This window comes from Thamnophis sirtalis, unplaced genomic scaffold, assembly GCF_051295495.1.
Source record: "Thamnophis sirtalis isolate CommonGarterSnake01/CBP01778 unplaced genomic scaffold, rThaSir2_p1.2 scaffold_14, whole genome shotgun sequence".
NCBI classification, from domain to species: Eukaryota; Metazoa; Chordata; class Lepidosauria; order Squamata; family Natricidae; genus Thamnophis; species Thamnophis sirtalis.
This window is the reverse complement of record NW_028261394.1, coordinates 6,807,967-6,830,512: the sequence shown is the minus strand read 5'-3', so window position 1 is coordinate 6,830,512 and position 22,546 is coordinate 6,807,967. Positions and strand designations below refer to the sequence as shown.

General features: G+C 42.7%; 1 protein-coding gene across 1 annotated transcript in view; it reads left to right on the top strand.

The window, feature by feature from the left end:
- The first annotated feature begins 689 nt into the window (after nt 1–689).
- LMTK2 (lemur tail kinase 2) overlaps nt 690–22,546 on the top strand; it is a 43,563-nt gene continuing 21,706 nt past the window's right edge. Inside the window, exons 1-6 of the mRNA XM_087729110.1 lie at nt 690–1,017; nt 12,211–12,335; nt 15,743–15,887; nt 17,825–17,898; nt 18,190–18,308; nt 19,032–19,119. Of these exons, the coding sequence (XP_087585236.1) occupies nt 912–1,017; nt 12,211–12,335; nt 15,743–15,887; nt 17,825–17,898; nt 18,190–18,308; nt 19,032–19,119 (657 nt within the window). The 5' untranslated portion in view covers nt 690–911. The remainder of the gene's footprint in view (nt 1,018–12,210; nt 12,336–15,742; nt 15,888–17,824; nt 17,899–18,189; nt 18,309–19,031; nt 19,120–22,546) is intronic.

Below are 22,546 nucleotides of genomic sequence, written 5' to 3'. Positions count from 1 at the left end.
ATGATAAGGAGAAAGAGTTTAATGATAAGAGCGGGTGTTTGCCTTATTTTCCTTTCTCCTTCCCACGACCTTTCCTTCTGTTTTATGTGTCCCAGTCTGCAAATCACCCTTGATTTATCGGTTGCTTTATTTTTTTTAAAAAGTGTAACTATTAAGGGAATAGACGCAGAATAAAGTGCAGAAACAAAACCTCGCACACAAATGCCCCTGAGCATGCACAGAGTGCATTTGGAAGATCTGAATTAGGACCAAGCCTTTAAAAGCCTTCTTTCGTTCCAGGCCCGCCCTCCCTCTTATCCGATTGGTGGGAACCTCCTGCCAATTATAAATCTCAGCCGCGAACTCTTATACAGTCCTCTCCCACCTTGGAGTGGGAAAAAAAGAGGGCAAATTTAATTGCTCCCTTCTCATGCCAATCTGGAGAACCAAACCCCGCCTCTTGCAGCTTCACCTCCCCCCCCTTCACCCCCACGCGCTGCTGTCTTAACGCGGAGGAGGCGGGGCAACGCCTCCGGTTGGCTGCGACGCGGCTGTCTCTCCAGGGCGGACTCCCGCCCCCCCGTCGTGCTAGCCCTCCCCCGTCTCCTCGGGGAGCGGATCCCACGCCGATTGGCCCACCGGCCAGCCAATCCGTCTCCGGCGGCCAATCCCGGCGTCGCCCTCTCTCAGGTAACCCGGAAGATGGCGGCGGCGGGGGATGAGGCGAGGCGCCGTTGCCGGCCGTACCTCGTGAGGTAAACGGCGGTTCCACCGGGCCTCCCTCCTCGGCCTGCTGCTGCTGCTGCCTGCTTGGCGCCGTTTTTCTCCGGCGGAGAACCCATGCCGGCCTTTCCGAGCCCCGCCGGCTGAGGCGAGACAGGCCCCGGCCGTGCTGAAGAATCGCCTGGAGCCTCCCGTGAGGCGGCGGAGGGATGCCGGGACGGCTGCTGCCCCCCGGGATCGGCTGGGGCGAGCTCGGACTCCTCTGCTGTTGGCTGGGCGGCGGGCAGGCGGCTCCGCTGCCCCCGGCAGGGCCAGGTGAGAAGCCGGGAGGAGCGGAAAGACACCCCCCCCGGGAAAAAGGCAGGGCGGGGGGGCTTTTGAGGAGAGGGGGGTTGGATTGCCCCCCCCGGCCGTCATGACCCCCCCTTCCCCGCGTTCGTATCGAATCTCTCAGACTACGTAGGTTAACCGTTACAGAGTTGGAAGGGACTTTGGAGGTCATCTAGTCCAACCCCCTTGCTCACGTAGGAGGAGACCTATATTTGGGATTCGAACCGCCGAATTGCCAACCTTTCTAATCGACAAGCTCAGCAAGTCTTAGCCACTGAGCCACCTAGCCAGGTCTACCTACCTACCTGGCTGGGTTGTTGTGCCAATATGGGGGAGTGGGAGGAGGGGCTGAAGCCCCTGCAGGGAAATTGTGGGGGGGAGGGTTCAGTGGAGGAGGTGGGTGGGTTTCTCCCCCCACCCCCCAGCTTACCCTTATTCTCTTATGTGAGTCATGGATTCATCCATTCTGGGTCTGGTGGGGAACAGGACGACCCCGGGGGGGGGGATGCATGGAAACCCTCAAAGGGGCAGAATTTTGATGGCAGGTTGTCACCGGGGTTGGGGTGTATGTATGTGTGGTGTGTGTGGGGGGGGGGGTTACGATTGCTTGTATTCTTTTTATATTGGGATTATATGATAGGGTCGTCCAAAAGGAGTTTTGATGGTTTGTGTAAGCTTGGCCAGAGTCACTGAGGGCGAGTGAATCATCCTTAGAAACCCAATCGATAAATCCCAACCAATAAATATAGCCCTATCAATCCAATCAATAAATGTCGCCCTAGAAATCCAGTAAGTAAATAAATAAATAAATAAAGCCCTATCAATCCAATCAATAAATGTCGCCCTCGAAATCCGGTAAGTAAATAAATAAATAAAGTCCTATCAATCCAATAAGTAAATAAACACAGCCCTATCAATCCAATCAATAATTATTGCTATATAAAAATCCAATAGTAAATAAATAAATATAGCCCTATAAATCCAATAAGTAAATAAAATAAATAAATAAATAAATATAGCCCTATAAATCCAATCAATAAATATTGTCCTATCAATCCAATAAGTAAATAAATAAACATAGCCCTATAAATCCAATAAATAATCATTGCCATATAAAAATCAAATAAGTAAATAAATAAACATAGCCATATAAAACCAATAAATAACTAAATCAAATAAATAAATAAAATGTATATAGCTGTCATCTCCCCCCCCCCCCTTTGTGACTCTGGGCAGTGCTTTTCTTGTTGGGGGTGGGGGGGGTGCCTTCTCTTCTGATTGCCATTCCCATTATGGACCTCCTCCTTCTCCAACAGCTTGCATGGATCTCTTCACCCCTCAAGACTCCAGCATCCATCCTCTCCTCTGTAGGTGTTTCTCTGGAGTCGACTGGAATGCAATAATAATTATAATGAATAATAATAATAATCTGGTTTGGTTTGTTTAGTTTCATTTCAAGATCCATTGCTGCTTATTCTGCCTTTGGGTCCTTTGGAAAATAGGTTGGCCGCCTCTTGTGGCAGCCCCTCAAATATTGGAATGCTGACATCATCTTGAAACATTTCTGTTTAAACATCTGGAGGGAAGGAGACTCTACTGTCTCCTGAAGGCAGCCTAGTTCATGGTTGAACATCTCACAGGGTTAGGAAATTCTTCCAATATAAAATCATAGGATGTTAGGGAAGGGTCTTTGGTAATCAAGTCCCACCTTTGCAGGAATTCTCATTCCTTAACAAGTGTCTTGGCAGTCTCTGTTTAAACATCTGCATTTCCCAAGGTAGTCTTTTCCACTATGAAATACCTGACTTATGACATTCTTCCAGATGTTCGCCAGCTTTCTGTTTTAAGTCCTTGGCCTTTTGCCCTGCTTTCATGTCTTCCCTAATCATTCTTCTGATCCTTTTCTTATGACACTACTTCATCATTAATATCCATTTGCTGACCACAATCAGTTATTATAGTTCATTATTTGTATTGTCCATCAGGGTACATCCTAGAAATTTTTTTTCTCTCTCTCTCTCTTTCTCTCTCTCTCTCTCTCTCTCTCCCCCTCCTCCCCCCTCCCTCCCTCCCTCGTTATATATTTGCAGATCTATGTGTTGATGTGAGAAAGGAAGAATCTCACCTTACACGGATGGAGGGGGGGGTGAGGATAAAAGACAGATTGTTCAGTTCTGCTGTTATAAATCACACTTTGCATGTTTTCTAAGCAAACCTGAGTTTTGGGTAGAAACATCACAACCTTAAAATTCTTTTTGCAGTTTGGTCTGCTTTTATGTGTTTGTGTGTTGATGTCTAAAAGTTACCCAGTTAACAAAATGCTTCATGCTAATAGTGATAGGTATGCTTTTAGTTTGTGAAAAGAGCTATGTTAAGCAGGTTAATTTTTAAAATGCCACGAAACTCTTGACCTCTGCGAATACAAGAGAGATAAAACTAGGTACTTATAGCCTATCATCATCAAATCTTCCCTTACACTTGCATAAAGGTTTTCCTTCACTGAAGCAAGCCTATTGTGGAGGCAAAGGACACAAACATTTAGTAGCACAATATTAAAAAAAGGAACTAGAATGGATAAGAATCACTATCTTATCACTATCCGAACCACTATCCTGTCTTGTTCCTGTGTATTTAAGAACCCCACAAATCATTCAATGTCATTCTGTGTCTAAACCTAGAAATTCAAATTGTGACAAGTTGTGATAAATAACTGGACATAACCTTTCTGAATGTATTCATTCTTTTAAGAAACAACTTATTGGTTATTAACATGCCTTTTGGATTCCAAACATTTTATGATAGTGATTCAGATGCTAACTAGTCTTCAAGGAAGTAATACAGTTGATTCTGTTAGCTTGATTAATTGAATCATCTTTGTTCTATTCATCTCTAATCTCTATTCATCTCAGGTCTTGAATAAAGTATAATTGCCCTGGTCTGAAGATTATTGTCATGATCTGAAGTTTAGTAGAAATCAAAAGTAGCTTATCCTAATATTTTCACATCTTATCTTTTGCTGCAACTGCTTTTGTCTTCCATATTTTTTCCCCTCGTATTGAATGTGGTTCATGAAGTATAAATTCAGCAGGAGCAAAAATGGATTTTAAAATAACCAAATGTCAACATTGGAAAGAGTTCCTGGTATTGTTGTGAGGAAGTTTCGAAGCGTAAATATATTGTATTTTGGTTCGACATGGGAACCATCATTATGTGCAATACCTGAAATGTATCTTTTGATTCTCGCACTGTCACAGTTTCTGTGTTGAAACAGGAAGGGTGGCTACCTTCAAACTGACTGGTGTACCTATCCCTTGATAAATTTCCTTCTGCTTTTAAAGTAGAATGTCATCTTACTTGTAACAAAATTCCCACATACTATACTAAGACTTTGGTTCTGTGCATCCTTGCTAGATGCCAGCTCCGTTGTTGAACAGAACAGCTTTTAAATTAGATGCATAGCGTCAAATAACAGAATAACAGAATTGGAAGGGACCTTGGAGGTCTTCTAATCCAACCTCCTATTCAGGCAGGAAACCCTATACCATTTCAGACAAATGGTTGTCCAATCTCTTCTTTAAAACTCCCAATGTTAGAATAGATAGGCTTCAAGAGTAATCATCATTAATATGTAAAGGTTTACAGCCTTACATTCCCATTATTTAAACTGGGACAAGTGCTGTACTCCTGCTCAGAACTGGAGGATGAAATGCATAAACCAGCAAAACATTGAAGGAAGAATGTAAGTAGATAGATTTTTGATTTTTTTTTTTGGTCAGTTTTGGTGCCAAGTCCCTTGGCTATGCTATTAATAAAAGCTAAGGAAATTTGTTCTTCTTAGTAACTGATTTATCGGTGTCTGTTCTTGCAATCCCTGAATTGAATGAAGATACCTGCTTTTTCTTTTTAAAAAAGAAAGTCAATGAATGTGTGGTCAAAGTGTACATTCGGGTGTGGAAGCAAAGCACCTTTGGACTTTGATCTCATGTCATGAGACACAAGTTTTACATTTGGCAAGGAATGAAATATTCCTTTAAAATGTAAAGATAGATTTTTTTTTTTTTTTGCTTTCCAAGTATACCTGCTTGATGGTCTAAATCATTGTTTCTCAAACTTGGCAACTTTAAGATCTGCAGAATTCAACTCTTAGAGTTCCCCAGCCAGCCAGGCTGACTGGGCAATTCTGGGAGTTGAAGTTCACACATGCCAACTTTGAAAGACAATGGATATAAGCCGATGATACTGCAATTATGTTGCTCTTCTTAAGCCTTCTCAAAGTGGGGGAATCCAGATGTTTTGACCAACTTCAACGAGTGACCATTAAAGCATCCCCATCTGCCAAACATAAGATTAGCAAGCTTGCCTGACTCTGCATAGGTCCTGTGTGTGGATTGAACATAGTGAGCACAAAATACACATACTGTAAGGTCAAGGTTCCCCTCGCACATATGTGCTAGTCGTTCCGACTCTTAAGGGGCGGTGCTCATCTCCGTTTCAAAGCCGAAGAGCCGGCGCTGCCCGAAGATATCTCCGTGGTGGTGTGGCTGGCATGAGTCAACGCCGAAGACGCACAAAACACTGTTTGTTACCTTCCCACCAAAGGTGGTCCCTATTTTTCTACTTGTATTTTTATGTGTTTTTGAACTGCTAGGTTGGCAGAAGCTGGGACAAGTAACGGGAGCTCACTCCGTTACGCGGTGCTAGGGATTCGAACCGCCGAACTGCCGACCTTTCTGATCGACAAGCTCAGCGTCTTAGCCACTGAGCCACCGTGTCCCTATCACACATACTGTGGTAATGGTAACTTTTCCCCTTCAGTTGAAAGTTGTAAAATTTAGGGTTTTTTCTGTTCAATTCCAGGTCTTTCTGAGCTGCTCCAGTTGTTGCTTTGAGATTTCCCCCGCCTTCTTTTATTGTACTTTCTTTGGGGTTTGGTCTTCAGTACGCAGACAATTTCTTCCTGCTTTCTGTACACACAGATTTTGTTTCTTGCTACTCCAGTTTTGTTACATACCTCTCTGGCTTCTCACTGCTCTGTATCATTGGACTTACCAGATTTTTGCTTTAGGTTACAGTGTGATCTTCATGGTTCAGAGTTCTCTCTTTTCGTAAAACATTTTACAGTTCCTATTTTTTCCCATGCCAGCCAGGGGCAAAGTTTAAAATGGAAAATGCTACTTCCGGTAAAATGAAGTGTTATGTTACTGACATTGTAAGGATGAATGAAAAGGCCCTCCTTTGTTTAATCCCAATCATTAAATGCCAGCCCAAACAGTGAATCTTGTAGAGTTAATTGAAAAACACCCAAGTCTTAACTTTTGAATTACCGTATTTTTTGGACTATAAGACGCACCAGAGTATAAGACGCACCATGATTTTGAAGAGGTAAATTTTTAAAAAGACGTTTTTGCACTCTGCAGGCCCCCCAAACCCTCTGCAGGCCTCGTTTTTTGCAAAAAAGGGGGGGGCATGCAGAGCTTTGGGAGGCTTGTAGAGTGTCCCTGGGGGGTGAGGGGGGCAAAAACTGGCTCATTTTTTGCTTGTTTTTGCCTTCACCAGCTCCCTAGAGCACTTTGCAAGCCTCCCAAGCCCTCTGCACATCAATTTTTGCAAAGGGGGCAGGGTTTCGGTAGGCCAAAAATGCTGTATTCTGTGTATAAGAAGCACCCAGATTTTCACCTTCTTTTTGGGGTGGTGGGGAAGGTGCGTCTTCTATTCCAAAAAATAAGGTAAGTCAGGAAAGGAACATATAGAACCAGCCACAAATCTTTTGGTGGATTGGCACCTATCTTTTGCTCTATAGGTTATGTACAAATTACACTGCAGGTATCCATACTATGCTATATCTCTATCCTGTACCCAACAGGAGCAAATATCTCCTCTCCCCCCTCCTCCTCCCCCCTTTTCTTGGCTGCTGCTTGGGACCTGCTTATCCCCCCCCCCCCGCCCCTTCTCTCCTTTTGTCCTTGGCAGCTGTTGTTGAAGGGCTGGTAAAAGGTTCAGTCACAGTGCATTGCAAAATAATTGACCAGCTCTCTTGCCCATTTCACGGGGATCTGGAAATGCAGAAGTGAAAAGTCATCTCCAGCTTGCATAGCTGCCTTCTGTGGTTGCCTTGTGGTTAACGATTAGAAACATTTAACTGTCCTGCAGATAATAGGCTGCTTATATTAGCCGAGACGATAGTCATGAAGCATCCACGGATTTGCTATTTTGAGTTTGCTACATTAGTGAGAGATTTAGAATTCAAGATTATCTGGAGCATGGGAAGGGAAAAGGGAGATTTGCCTGATTGCCCCTGAGATTAGGACAGGAATTGTGTCTCTGGCTTCTTTGTGATTTTTACGCAGTAGTTGCTGTCAGTGGGCGAACCACGTTAAACAGTGATTTCACTATCCTGCTTGTATGCAAACTGGCTCTGATTTTGTTTGGATCATCATCGATGCGATAATTCATGTTAATTTGGGAAAGTGAATTGATTTGACTTCCCAGATGGATTTGATAAAATAAGCTTTTGAGATGAGCAAAATCCAGCAGTGTGGAATATGTCTTGATTATTTCAGGAGAGGTAAAAAAAAATTAAAAGCTGCTTTGGAGGCTTGGATTGAATTGCATTCGAAGTTCAATCTCCAGATTTGAATCTTTGTGAAACTGGGGTGCTTCCTCGCTCAAGGGTGGGAAATATGGAACCTGAAACCCTCAACACAATCTGAAACATCCCGGGTTATAAAAGCTGTTATAAGATTTTGAGGGCATGTATGTCTCTGTGTGTGTTTTTTTTAATATAAATAAAATAAACCTGGGGGTGATGAGCACATTCCCATGGCCTGAATAACCCTACTAGACCTGACTGGCTGATCACCTTCAACATCGGAGGCTCTGATTGGTTGGGATAATGTGATGGGGCTCAAGACAGCACATCTTTTCACATGTCCTGCTTTGTGAGTGGAAAGCGGGATTAATAGCTGCGTTTATTTTGTTTGTTAAGGGAGAGGCAAGGTGACTTAGCAACTTCATATTGGGTGTGATATAATTGTGGCACACACTCTTCCCTGCTCTTCTAGCTAATTTCCGGCTTTGCTGGTATCCTACAAATAGGCCTGAAATAACCATTTGTTTAACTTCTGATTGTACAGTTGTGTTATGAACATATGTTGTGCCTGTGTACAGAGCTCCTTCCTTCTTTCAAGGTGCCATTTTTTCAAATTATTATTTTGTCTCTGCACAAGGGTAGCATTGGCATTATATTTAATGCCTGACGACCCTGATGTCAGGCCTGCAGCCATCTTTGCTTTTGGATCTTTGGCCTGCCACACTTTCTATTATTCTACTATGCATTTTCTATGGTGGGAAAATGGGAGGGGGGATTGTACAGAGTTAGATGACATGTAGCCATAATAACATTCTTCTTAGAAAGTCAAGGTCACCCTTTCTCGCTGCACCTGGGCAGAACTGGAAGGGTGGAATCTGTCTTTGTGGCAGTGGGAGATTGGACCATGTGATGGACTTGTGGGTGTGGGGGGCAAGATCTTGAACTGGGTGGGGAAAACCTAGAAGCTTTCAGATTCGGGTTTTCCCAAACGTGCCAAGATGGCTCTCTTAATAAATTGGAAATTTGAGCAATACTTTGCCTTGGACTCTGATTTAATTTGGGATGCTATTTGGAACCCTGACACCAGAAAGTTCAGTGGCCTCCTGAAAAAGCACCTTTGGGACAACCATGACCTGGATGACTGAGAACCTCCTTAGACTTCTGGCATCTTAATATTTAGCTCCATGAAGGTCAAAGCCATCATTATGAAGGAAGTCTTGAAGGAGAGCCCCTTCGATGTCTCCTTTTTTTTTTTGAGTCAGACTCCGTAAGCCGACTCTGAACAAGCGATGGCAAGCATCCTCATGGCTTTCCACCCAAGCCATCGGGATGAGATTGCAGCAGGGCAAAAATGTCTTTCTACCAGTAGTCAGGAAGGTAACCAAGATGAAGAAAGCAGAGTCCGCCTCAGGTTCGGGCACGCTCGCTTAAAAATTAATTTACATTCATGACTTTTCTTATGCTTCGGGATGACTTCTAGCACAAGGCCTGTATAAGCACGTCTCTCAGAGATCCTCCAGGCAGATATGCAGGTGGAAGTAGAGTTTAAAAAGTTGCTCTTGGATCTTTTTTGGGGTGATCTCCAGCTAAACCCCCTTCCGAAGGGAGTTTTAGGCCCTTGTTCTCTCCTAGTTTTAAGGCGAGCATCTTAGCCACTCTCTCCGCTGTGATCATTCAATGCTACGGTTCTTCTGCTTTTGAGACTCCCACGTCCCTGCTGTCAAATCAGGAGTGTCGTTTTGTTCTCGGTGAGGTTTCTTACACAGCATGGTGTGTTTGTCTGTCTCTGTTTGTACGGGTAGTCCTCGACTTATGGCCACAATTGAGCCCCAGATTCCTGTTGCTAAGCGGAACATCCTTTAAGTGAATTTTGCTCCGTTTTACTACTTTCCTTGCCACAGTTGCTAAGTGAATCCCTGCAGTTACTAAATTAGTAGCATGGTGGTTAATTGAATTTTCAAGGAGATTGGACTGCCATTCGTCAGAAATGGTGTAGGGCCATGATGGCGAACCTTTTCAGCACCGTGTGCCCAAACTGAATGCCCATGCATGCGCGCCAGAACTCTGGAAACCCAAAGACCAGATGGCCGGCAGGCACATGCCTGGGTTTTTGGGGCGTTTTCAGGCCTTTTTCAGGCACGAAAATGGCCTGGGAACAGCCCCCAAAAGGCCTGTTTTTTGGCCATTTGGGGGGCCGTTTTCAGACCATTTTCCGGCGCTCCGGTGCCCATGAAGACCAGCTGCCAGAAACCAGAAGAGCAGCTGGCAATTGTGCATGTGCCCACAGAGAGGTCTCTGCGTGCCATCTTTGGCACTCATGCCATAGGCTCGCCATCACAGATGTAGGGTCTCCTGCTTGGGCGGTGGGGGGGGGGTTGAACTAGATCCAGGGTCACCAACCTTTCGGACCCCAGGGACTACTAAATTCATAATTTTAAATCCCGCGGGCCACTAATACGGATTTTAAAAAAAGATAAATAGTATTTAGTGCAAATGATTTTTCTGCGGACCACCAAAATTTTCTCACGGACAATTGGTGACCGCTGGACCAGATGACCTACAGGGTACCTTCGAACTCTGTTCATCTGCATCTGACTCTGGCTTCCCCATTGATGTTGCTGGTCAGAAGGTCGTAGAAGGGGATGAGGTCACCTCAGGACACTGCTGTGACCGTCAGGAACATGAGTCAGTTGCCAAGCATCCGAATTTTGATCACATGACCAAACGGCCGTAAGTGTGAAAAACAGCTGTTGTAACTTCGAACGGTCACTAAATGAACTGTTGTAAAACGAGGACCGCCTGTAGACTGTGAGCCTTTATGGCCAGTCTAAAGTGTAGATTTTCTTTCTTTTTTATCCCTGTCATAAAATGTGGAACCGGTTTTTGAAGAAAAATACATAATTTTTTTTATTTTATTTTACTTTTTTTTTCATTTTACTGCATTGACATTCAGTATAGGTAGTCCTCGACTTACAACGGTTCACTTAGTGACAGTTTGAATATATGCCACTGAAACAATGGACTTACGATCATTTTTCACACTTATATGACCTTTGAGGCATCCCCATGGTGATTTATATTCGGATTCTTGACAACTCCTATTTATGGCGGCTGGAGTGCCCTCCCCCCCGGGTCACGTGATCCCCTTTTGCGACCATCTCACAAGCAAAGTCCATGGGGTGGCAAAGATTCACTTAACGACCATCTGACTAACGTTAACAATCGCCGTGATTCGCTTAACAAATATGGCAAGAAAGGTTGTAACAAATTTCTCACTCAGCAACCTAAATTCTGGGCTCAGTTTTAGTCGTAAGGCGAGGACTACCTGTAAGTTTATTTTTTTCAGGCTGTAATTTTTTTTTTTTAGGGGAGCCTGTATGAATCACACGGCTGAACTGCGCTGCTCATTTTGTTGAATTTTCAAAGCATTCTTTTTCTCTGAAATACAATTTTGATTCTTCCTAGGTGGAAACAGGACTATTATTGAAATATTTATTTATTTATTGCCTATCATACCTGACTGATATTTAAAAACTGGAATTTAACCTCAGAAAATAATCTTTACAGCTTGATTTAGAGTCATCCCGTCCTACTCAGTCGCCTTTATCTTCTGTCTAATTTCTTTTAGAGATTTTTTAATTGATTCTCTCAAAGACTTTGACCTACTGGAGTGGGATAAAAATTATGTAGCAAAATTTGGGTAGGTTTTTATAGCATTCATCTCAGGGTGCTCCTATTATGTTTAAGAAGCGCTTTTGTTCTAATCAAAACAAATTATAATACTTCGTTAACAGCTTAGCAAATAAGCTTTAGGCAGTAATTTAAAAATAATTGCCAATGCGCAACATCAGTGGATCCCTCCAAGACATCATAATTAAGAATCTTTTTAGTCTGTGCATGTGTCACATTTGGAAGACTTATAACTTCTGTTAGTTGAGAGAAAGACGTAATAACTTTGGACAAAATCCCATCTCCATCTAACCTTTGGTTTAAGGTGTGTCCTAGTCAGATGCTGCCAGAAAGTTCACAGAGAAAATCTTTTCCCAACCTCTAAACAGCTGGAGACATCCTGCTGTTGAATGTGGAGATCCTGCTGCTGTTACACCACATGTTCCAATTTATATAAATTGAAAGCAGTTTACGTGTAATAACTTGTTTCTAGTGCAAGATATACTATAGTGGATTTAAAGCGCCTAACCCATTTTATGCCCAGGACAACAAACAAACAATAAAAAGATATCCACGCTAAAGTCTTGTCTGCTAGCGCTTAATCTAGTTGATGAGCTGCAAGAAGGAACAAAGAAGAAGTCCTAGTGCTAATTATTGTGTTAAATTAGAAGTGTGCGTAGGAAGGGGAATTGCCAGAAATCAAAAGCCGTAAATTGAGGGTCACTGATCCTGAAAACCTGGTCGCTTATTATTTATGCTGCCTTCCTTACAAAAGGTTCCTTAAACATGCCAGCAAGCAGGGATTTGTTACCAAAGTAAATTATGAGGAATGTTAAATTCCTTTCCCCTGAAGTTTGCAGTTTTTGCTGTACTGTATAGTGTCCTAAACCGCATTAATGTAAGCCCCATTTATGTTCCAGGAGAAGAGACAGCCTTTGAAGTTTCCTACTCCTTGGTGGTTCTTTCTGCCGGCGGCCTCTTAGTTTTGATACTACTGCTTGTAAACTGTATTTCCTGCTGTAAAGATCAAGAGATTAACTTCAAGGTGAGTGGTATCAAGAAATCCTTTTGTTCATTGTGCATGTAAGGTAAAGGTTCCCCTCTAGGGAAACGTCTAGTCAAGGCCACGGGTTTTCCCAATTGCAATGGATGTCTGTGAAGGTTGGACCATGAGGAAGGCTGAGCGCCAAAGAATGGAGGCCTTTGGACTCTGGTGCTGGAGAAGACTCCTGCATTGAGTCCCTTGGACTGCAAGGCCATCCAACCGGTCAGTCCTAGAGGAGATCCACCCTGACTGCTCTTGAGAAGGCCAGATCCTGAAGAGGAAACTCAAAGACTTTGGCCACCTGATGAGAAGGAAGGACTCCCTGAAGTAGACCCTCATGCTGGGAACGATGGAGGGCAAAAGAAGAAGGACTGCAAGGCCATCCAACCGGTCAGTCTTAGAGATCAACCCTGACTGCTCTTTAGAAGGCCAGATCCTGAAGAGGAAACTCAAAGACTTTGGCCACCTAATGAGAAGGAAGGACTCCCTGGAGAAGAGCCTCATGCTGGGAACAATGGAGGGCAAAAGAAGAAGGGGACGACAGAGAAGGAGGTGGCTGGATAGAGACACAGAAACAGCCGGCGTGAGCTTCAATGGACTCCAGAGGATGGTAGAGGACAGGAAGGCCTGGAGGAACGTTGTCCTTGGGGTCGCAATGGGTCAGACACGACTTCGCAACTAACAACAACAGTTTCCTTTTGCAGTTCAGTCCAAAAAGGTTGTGTAGCTAAATTAAGATTAGCTGTGCAGCCATGGCTGACAAAATTATGGTTTCTCAAAAAAATATGGGGCTATATGGTGCCTGATGTGTTTTGCCATTAAGCCCCGTTTGTCAAACTAGGGTTGCAAGTACACATTTGTGTAGGGGGGAAAAAGCGAAGCAAAATCTTTTTGGCAGCCATACCTATGTGCAGCTTAAGTCATGAATATATTTTTAGTGTTAACTTATGGTTGGTATGAAGTTATTTTTGTGCTACGGTGAGGCGTACTTTGCATCTCGATGCTGTGTTTTAGCAGTGCATTGCTATTTTTGTATTTTAAAATGTGTAAGAACCTTTGAAAATTAGATGGCAGTTAAAACCATCCTTTTTGGCTAAGGAAACACATTTATCTTATCTCTGAACTACTAGGGGACACAGTTATGTTGACCCTGTTCCTATTATGCTTATGTTGTAAGCTGCCCGGAGTCATCTGACCTGGGACGGTCAACAAATACATTTAATAATAAATTTAAAAAGTAAACAAATGTATTGGAATTGTAAGATCTGCAATCTGTGTAAGCATAGGTACTAACATGAGGGGGTCCTTGGTGCTCTCTGAGGTTGCTTGTTTTCTTGCAGATGTTTCATTACCCAACTAGGTAACTTCATCAGTTTTAGAAGAGAGACAGAGAGCAAACTCCACTCCCTTTTAGCACTGATGATGTTATCTAGTTGGGTAATGAAACATCTGCATACACACACACAAAAAAAACTCACCAAGCTCAAAAGAGCACCAAGGACCCTACAGTCTTCCTCCTCCTCCTCCTCTCCCCCTCCTCCTCAACCCTATTCCCTTCTAGCACTGATGATGTTACCTAGTTGGGTAATGAAACATCTGCAAACCACCACCACCACCAAGCTCCGAGAACACCAAGGACCCTGCAGTCTTCTTCCTCCTCCTCTTCCTCCTCCTTCCTTTCCTCCTCCTCCTCCTCAACCCTATTGCCTTCTAGCACTGATGATGTTACCTAGTTGGGTAATGAAACATCTGCAAAAAAAAAACAACCCACCAGGCTCAGAGAGCACCAAGGACCCTACAGTCGTCGTCGTCGTCGTCGTCGTCCTCCTCCTCCTCCTCCTCCTCCTCCTCCTCCTCCTCAGCCCTATTTCCTTCTAGCACTGATGATGTTACCTAGTTTAGGTAATGAAACATCTGCAAAAAAAACACCCCACCAAGCTCAGAGAGCACCAAGGACCCTACAGTGTTCTTCTTCCTCCTCCTCCTTCCCCCCCCCCTCCATATTCCCTTCTAGCACTGATGATGTTACCTAGTTTGGGTAATGAAATGCCTGCAAGCAAACTCAGAGAGTACCCCCCATGTCAACCCTGAGCTACAAATATTTTCCTTTATAGGCACTAACCTCACAAAAGGATCAGGTATCCATAGGTGGCTGAACATCTGTTTCTAGCAGTCCTGACTAGTGAGGGAGGTTAACAACTGATGTTTACCAGCATCTGGAAGGCCATTGTATTCAAGAAACACATCAATCCTGCGTTGAATGAAACACCCTACATCAAGGTTCTCAGCCTTAGCCATCTTTCAACGTTTGAACTGCAGGGCTGACCAGGAAAGTCTGGGAGCCGAAGTCTGCATGTCTTAAAATTGCCGAGGTTGAGAGACATTGCCCTAAGCAAGCCCAGAGTTGACTAATCATCTTCTTAACAAAAGGTGTATTCTTCTCTAAAACACGGCATTATAGCATTAGTAATTGGCTTAGGAGCGTTTGATGTCTGTGATCTACATAGCAATGCAGCCGCGCGGCTTATCAACTGGGTTTGTCATATGCAAATCAGGTTCTTTGTACAGGGCGTCTCTCTGTCAAGCTGCTAATCTCTCTGCCTTTTGCCTTGGTAGGAATTTGAAGACATTTTTTTTTTTTAATAAATGTTTTTTTTAATTTTAATTTGAAACAGGTACAGCATCTTTCTTTACATCTGTAGAAAATGTGTCAATCAATTACAGATAAACTTTGGTACATCTCCTCCACAGTCAACCAACATAACTCATATTAACTCAAGCATTATTATATATCCATTTTCATTTGACTGTAATTATTATTTAAAGATATTAATAAAAGTAATAATCTTGAACAATACATGCCCACACCGGTGGGAAAAGAAAAAATCAAAAGGAAAAGGCAAAAAAAAAAAAAAAAAAGACAAAAACGACAAAGGACAAGGCAGGAAAACAAAACAAAACAAAACACAGGTATCTATTATAAAAAAGAAGAAGTATATCAACTGGTTACAACATGCTTTGGTGCTTCTCTTCCATTAATTCATATTAATTCAAATATCTTAACTCAAATATTTACCATATCAACATCATTATACCTCCAGTTTTAATTACCTATAGTTATTTAAACATCCTTCATCCTTAGCTATGCCAAAGAATTAATCCATAACACATGCTGACATTTCATTTACTTATTTGTAAAATCCTCTATTATCATCAAATCCTCATGTCCTATTTTAGCTGAACATCCATAATATTTAATTATATCATATATCATAACATTTTCCCAGTATTGATTAACATTTGATTGTATGTATTTTATTTAGTTTTTTTAATAGTGATAATTATTGTAATTAATACTCATTATGTATAATCCAAAAATGTTTTCTCATATCCAATTGTTATTTAAGGAATTTGAAGACAATTTTGATGATGAACTGGACTTCACCCCACCCGCAGAGGACACCCCAACGAATCAGTCTCCCGCAGAAGTGTTTACCCTCACGGTGCCCAGTGTTTCTCTCCCAGCTCCATCCCAGTTCCAACTTCCCACAGGTAGGAGCGTCGTCCCTATCCGGCAATTGCCCTTCCTCTCCTGTCCCCTCCATCATGGCACCCGTTGGTTCTCCCGCAGGGGTGACATTCAAATTTGCTTTCTAAGCATGAATGAGATCCGCTGTGGCAGATAGGAAATTTGCCTCTATTTTGTTTGGGATCGAAAGACAAAAAGTCACAAGGGAGGAGAAAAAGGACGAAAAGCCTCCGCGGCTGAAATCGCTTGATCTCTCCGGGAAATGTTCATGAAGCTGGACGCCGTGTTCATAACTACACAAACGGCAGATGGAATGCTAGGGAGGTCTTTCTGACACAAGAAGAAGAAGCTTTAGGACCGTTGCCTTTGCATCTGCAGAACATGCAAGGATAGCTAGAGTTGGGGCGTAGGATCCCCCGGTATTGTCTCGGTATATTGTACGAAACAGGGCATTGTTCTAGGCCATAATATAGAATATTTGTTTCAGCTTAGTGTATTATATAACTACAGTTATTATGCTAACTGTTTACTTAGAATTTAGAGTTTAATGTGCTGCATCAAGTCAGAATAGAACAGAATAGAATTAGAGTAGAACAGAATAGAATAGAACAGAATAGGATGGAAGAGAACAGAATAGAATATAATTAGAGTAGAGCAGAATAGAATAGAATTAGAGTAGAGCAGAATAGAACAGAATAGAACAGAATAGAACAGAATTAGAGTAGAACAGAATACAATAGAATTAGAGTAGAGCAGAATAGAATAGAATTAGAGTAGAAAAGAATAGGATGGAATAGAATAGAATAGAATAGAATTACAGTAGAATAGAATAGAATTAGAATAGAACAGAATAGAATTAGAGTAGAACAGAATAGGATGGAATAGAATAGAATAGATTAGAATTAGAGTAGAGCAGAATAGAATAGAATTAGAGTAGAACAGAATAGAAGAGAACAGAATAGGATGGAATAGAATAGAAGAGAACAGAATAGAATAGAATAGAATTAGAGTAGAAAAGAATAGGATGGAATGGAATGGAATAGAATAGAATTAGAGTAGAACAGAATAGGACCAAATAGAATAGAATTAGAGTAGAATAGAATAGAACAGAATAGAATTAGAGTAGAATAGAATAGAATTAGAAGTAGAAAAGAATAGAATGGAATAGAATAGAATAGAATTAGAGTAGAGCAGGATAGGATGGAATGGAATAGAATAAGGAATGGGAATAGGAATAGGAATTAGGACTAGAATAGGACAGAACAGAATAGAAGACATAGAGTTGGAAGGGACCATGGAGGTCTCCCAGTCCTACCCCCTTGCTCAGGCAGGAAACCCTATACCATTTCTGACAAAGGGTTGTCCAATCTCATCTTAAAAACTTCCTATGTTGGAGCACCCACAACTTCTGGAAGCAACTTGTGCCACTGTTTAATTGTTCTCCCTGTCAGGAAATTTCTCCTTGGTCCTAGTTTGCTTCTCTCCTTGATTGGTTTCCACCCATGGCTTCTTGTCTTCAGTGCTTTGGAGAACAGCTGGACTCCCTGCTTTCCTACTCAGTGGAATCAGAATGGTTTGATTCATAATGTCATTGGTTGTGCTACTTATTGTACACGGAACGAATACCGATATTGGGTTGCATCCAGTGGTCTCGTTTCACTGGCAGATGCTGTTACCTCAACAGAACGATTTCTAATCTCACTACATATCTCGGAGCAGACGTTGGAAGCAAGAGACGGAGAATGCCAGGAAGTCTGTTCACACAACATTCAACGTGGCTTCAATTTACTTATGGATAGGGTAGGGGTAGGATGGCTAGGACAGGTCAGGACAAATATGATTTTCTCTTGCTGTATTGTAACGTAAGAGTTATATTGGATTTCTGTGAAAAATTGTTTACCTAGCCAAACTAAATTTTGTGACTGCTTCTTTTAACGTGTTTTCTTTCCCTCTATCACAGAAGATCTGAAATCTCAGGTTGCTCGGCAGAATCTAAACTATATCCAAGAAATAGGAAATGGCTGGTTTGGAAAGGTAAGAAATCTGTGCCCTGAATATTACAACTCTCCTGCATTTCCTTGTCACTTAAAATATTTTTAGTGGTACAAGTGAGCCCACAACAACAAATCCCTTGAGTCAGTTGTGAAGTATAAACTGACCCATCTTTGCCGTAAGAAGCTTTAGGGCAGGGATATCCAACCTGGGCCACTTTTAAGACCTGTGGACTTCAACTCCCAGAATCCCTCAGCGAGCCCTCCATGCCAGGGTTGTTGTTCTCTTTGAAGTGGAACTGAGATTTGATTTTTTTTTTTTTTTGCTTTTCAGGTTCTGCTGGGGGAAGTTTACACCGGCACCAGCGTAACCAGAGTCATCGTGAAAGAGTTAAAAGCCAGTGCCAGTCCCAAGGAACAGGAGCGGTTTTTGAGACATGGGGAGCCATATTTGTGAGTAGCCTCTTGGGCCTTTGCCAAGGATATATTTGGAGCACGTAGAAGTGCAGTCATGAACTTGGCAATGAACCTGGCCAAGTTCACCCATTCCCAAAAAACCCAAGCCAGGTTAAATTGTAGGAAGGTGAGCCAAGAGTTCTGCTTAGTTAACATTTGGGAATAGGAGGACGTAAGAGATGTTTTGGGATGCGGTGGCTCAGTGGCTAAGACGCTGAGCTTGTCGATCTGAAAGGTCGGCAGTTCAGTGGTTTGAATCCCTGGCACCGCATAAGGGCATGAGCTCCCGTTACTTGTCCCAGCTTCTGCCAACCTAGCAGTTCGGCTGCATGCAAAAATGCAAGTAGAAAAATAGGAACCACCTTTGGTGGGAAGGTGACAGCATTCCATGCGCCTTTGGCATTTAGCTATGCCGGCCACATGACCACAGAGATGTCTTCAGACATCACTGGCTCTTGGGCTTTGAAACAGAGATGGGCACCGCCCCCTAGGGTCGGGAACGACTAGCACATATGTCCGAGGGGAACCTTTACCTTTATAGAAGTTTGCTAATAGCATTCACATCTGCAAAATGTTTCATTGTGTTCAGTTTTAAAATGTTTTCCCAATACATCAGCGGACCGAGAATAATTTTCCTTTCTCCCCCTCAAGTTTTCAATGTTGCAAGCCACAAATACAAACTGGTCTTTATATTTCTTTTCTGGACTTTTTTTTTAACAGTATCCTTCAGCATCCCAATATTCTCCGCTGTACCGGCCAGTATGTGGAAGCCATCCCTTATTTGTTGGTATTTGAATTTTGTGACCTGGTGAGTACATGAAATCTCAGTTCGAGATCCATTCGGGTTTGATGTGCGTCTTGCTGGTTGGTTCCCTTAGAAATTCTGCAAATCTAAGGAAGGTCCTTTTTTTTTTTTTGCTTTTCCTCCCCTGGAGCAGCGAGCTGGGGAAGGTAGCAACCATTGGGTGGTAGTCTTAGGTGAAAGGAATGCCAGATGACCTGTTGCTCTTGTCCATGGCTTCACCTGAACTCCAGCTTGCATTTCAGGTAGTTAGAATAAACAAGACAAGTCAACAATAGAAACAATTAACTGGTCTGATAAAATAGAATAAAGGTCAATTGGAGATCTGCTAAGGCAGGTTGATCTTCTAACATCTTTATAACGTTTCAATACATTTGCATGCAAACGGAATATGTTGCAATCATCATTCAGCGATATGATAAGGCAGTTGCATTTCCTAGCAAAACTGCCATTCCAGATTCATATCTATTTATCTCTCTCCCTCCCTCTCTCTCTCTCTCTCTCTCTTCCTCCCTCCCCCCCCCCTTCTCTCTCTCACACACACACACCTGAAATACATAAATCTAGGTCGGTCTTCCTTCTTTATACTAATTCTGTAATAATTTCTTGCACCTCTAGAGATATTCAGTGCTAATTATTTTTCATTTAATTTCCTGGCCTCTGAGGGAGGGTTGCAGCGATTGTGCAAAAATAAATTGGCATTATCTTCTCTCTTTTTTTCCCCTTCCCCTTCTGGTGAAAAATGCATACTGCTTGAAGATACTTTATTTGCATCTGTGTGCTTTCGCAGTTCTGATAATTCAGCTGGTTTGCAAGAAGCTTTGGCGTATTAAACCTAAAATAAAAAGCCCTTCCTTGATGTTCACGTTAAATAGCAGCAGAAACAGCAATGATTCCGGACTTTGATTCCATGAAGGACTTTGCTTCGTGGGATGTCATGTGATGCAATAAATTTTGCATACAAAGGGGCTGGAATCTCATAGCCATACCTGCTGTTTTAATTATGGTCATTGGTTATGAGTGGTTAGAGGTAAGAGGTAGAAATTAGATGAAGAAAGATTATTGCTATGGATGAATTAAATATAAAGATGGTTCCTAATTATACATATGCCAATATAATAAACAGAATTATGAATGAGCTAATATAAAGAGAAACTGAGCCAAAACTATTCTGTTATATTATATTATTACTATTGTTACTAGTATATGTGTTAATGTGTTCAAAATGTTTATGGATTAAAAAAAAATGCAAAGATTAAAAGGAAAATAATGATAATTACGGCCATTGGAAGAAACTGCTGTGGGGCTGTCTGCTTTAGTCAAATTTGAGTTTGTCTTGGAAGCAGAAGAACATAATATACAGCAGCTGCGAAAACACTTGCCTCGTGGTCCGTATGTGAGATGAGTGTAGCTTTCATAAGTGAGAAAAAGAGTGGGAGGTGCTGCTGGTGTTAATTCGCATTTGTGCCCCTCAGCCCTGAGAATACCTAACATTTATAGCTGCAGCTCCACGCAAGAATATTCATAAAAGGAGGTGGGAAAAAGCTTCTTCTGACTTAAGCAGATGAGTCCTGATTACCTGGCTATGCAATCACATGCCTACGTGGCAGTTGGTGTTGGCATTATAGAAGTGGTTGAAGCAGAATTTCGGAGTGGTAAACTCGGCCTCCTTTGGCTAGCATTGGTGGAAATGTTCTAATTTATCTAGATCTAATTAATTTATCTAGATACCTGGTGATGATGATAGCAATAGCACCTAGACTTATATACCACTTCCCAGTGCTTTACAGCCCTCTCTAAGTGGTTTGCAGAGTCAGCCTCTTGACCCCAACAGTCTGGGTCCACATTTTACCCACCTCGGAAGGATGGAAAGCTGAGTCAACCTTGAGCCAGTCAGGATCGAACTCCTGGCAGTGGGCAGAGTCAGCATGAAATTCTGCATTCTAACCATTGTGCCACCACGGCTGGTTTCCTTCCTTCCTGGCTTCCTTCCTTTCTTCCTTCCTGGCTTCCTTCCTTCCTGGCTTGCTTCCTTGCTTGCTTGCTTGCTTGCTTGCTTCCTTCCTTCCTTCCTTCCTTCCTTCCTTCCTTCCTTCCTTCCTTCCCTCCCTCCCTCCCTCCCTCCCTCCTTCCTTCCTTCCTTCCTTCCTTCCTTCCTTCCCAAGCAAGAGCAGTACTTTATAGCCTTCTCTAAGCAGTTTACAGAGTCAGGCTCTTGCCCCCAACAATCTGGGTCCACATTTTACCCACCTCGGAAGGATGGAAGGATGAGTCAACCTTGAGACTGGTGGGATTTGAACTGCTGAATTGCAGTCAGCAGAGGTAGCCTGCAGTACTGCACTCTAACCTCTGTGCCACTAAGGTTCATGATGTTATCCATTTGGTCGTATCGGACTCTTGGGTGATTCTGTGGGTCGGGTCTCTCCACATCTTCCAATCTTGCACTGCTTCTGTGAGTTGTCCCATGCTCTGGCTGGTGTCAGCTTCGAAGATCTCCAACCATCGTGTTCTTTGATGGCACGGTTTCCTTTTACCACTAACTCCTCTTCCAAACATAACTGCTTTCCCCAGTGAATTCCCCATATATGATGTGCCCAAAATACCCAGTTTCCAAAAAAATAAGAACCCCCCCCAGATAATAAGCCCAATTAGGTTTTTGAGCACATGCACTAAAATAATCCCTCCTCTGAAAATAAGCCCTCCCCGAAATATTACAACACAACAGCAGCCATGAGGTGACCATGCTCGCCGGCTCCTGTACCTCAAAAATAATAAGACCTCCCCCAAAATAAGGCCAAGTGCTTATTTCTGGGGATGGGGAGGGTTCGGGTCAAAAGAAAATAAGACCCCCATTTTATTTTGGGGAAAACACAGTAAGTGTGACGCAGTTTCGTGATTTTGCTTTCTAGAGACATAACTGGTGTTATGAGCCATGGTGGCGCAGTGGTTAGAATGCAGTATTTCAGGCTAATTCTGCTGACTGCCGACTGCCAGCAGTTTTGCAGTTCGATCCTGACCGGCTCAAGGTTGACTCAGCCTTCCATCCTTCCGAGGTGGGTAAAATGAGGACCCGGATTGTTGGGGGCAAATAGGATGACTCTGTAAACCGCTTAGAGAGGGCTGTGAAGCACTGGAAGCGGTATATAAGTGCTATTGCTATTGCCATGGAATCCAGTCACGTTGTTAGTCACCACTTGTTTTATCTATTCCTAAATTAGTGTTTCTGTTTTTTTTCTAAAATGAGCAATTGCTCTCTCTCTCTCTCTCTCTTTGCCCAGGATGATTGTGTAGTAAGCTTACATGGTCCCACTTCATCTATAATTAACTATAATTTTGTTTCCTGTCTGTCATCCATGTTACCCTGGGGTTAAAAATAGGGTAGTAACCAGCTTAATAGCAGTAATAAATTAGCCAACGATATGCAGCCAGTCGG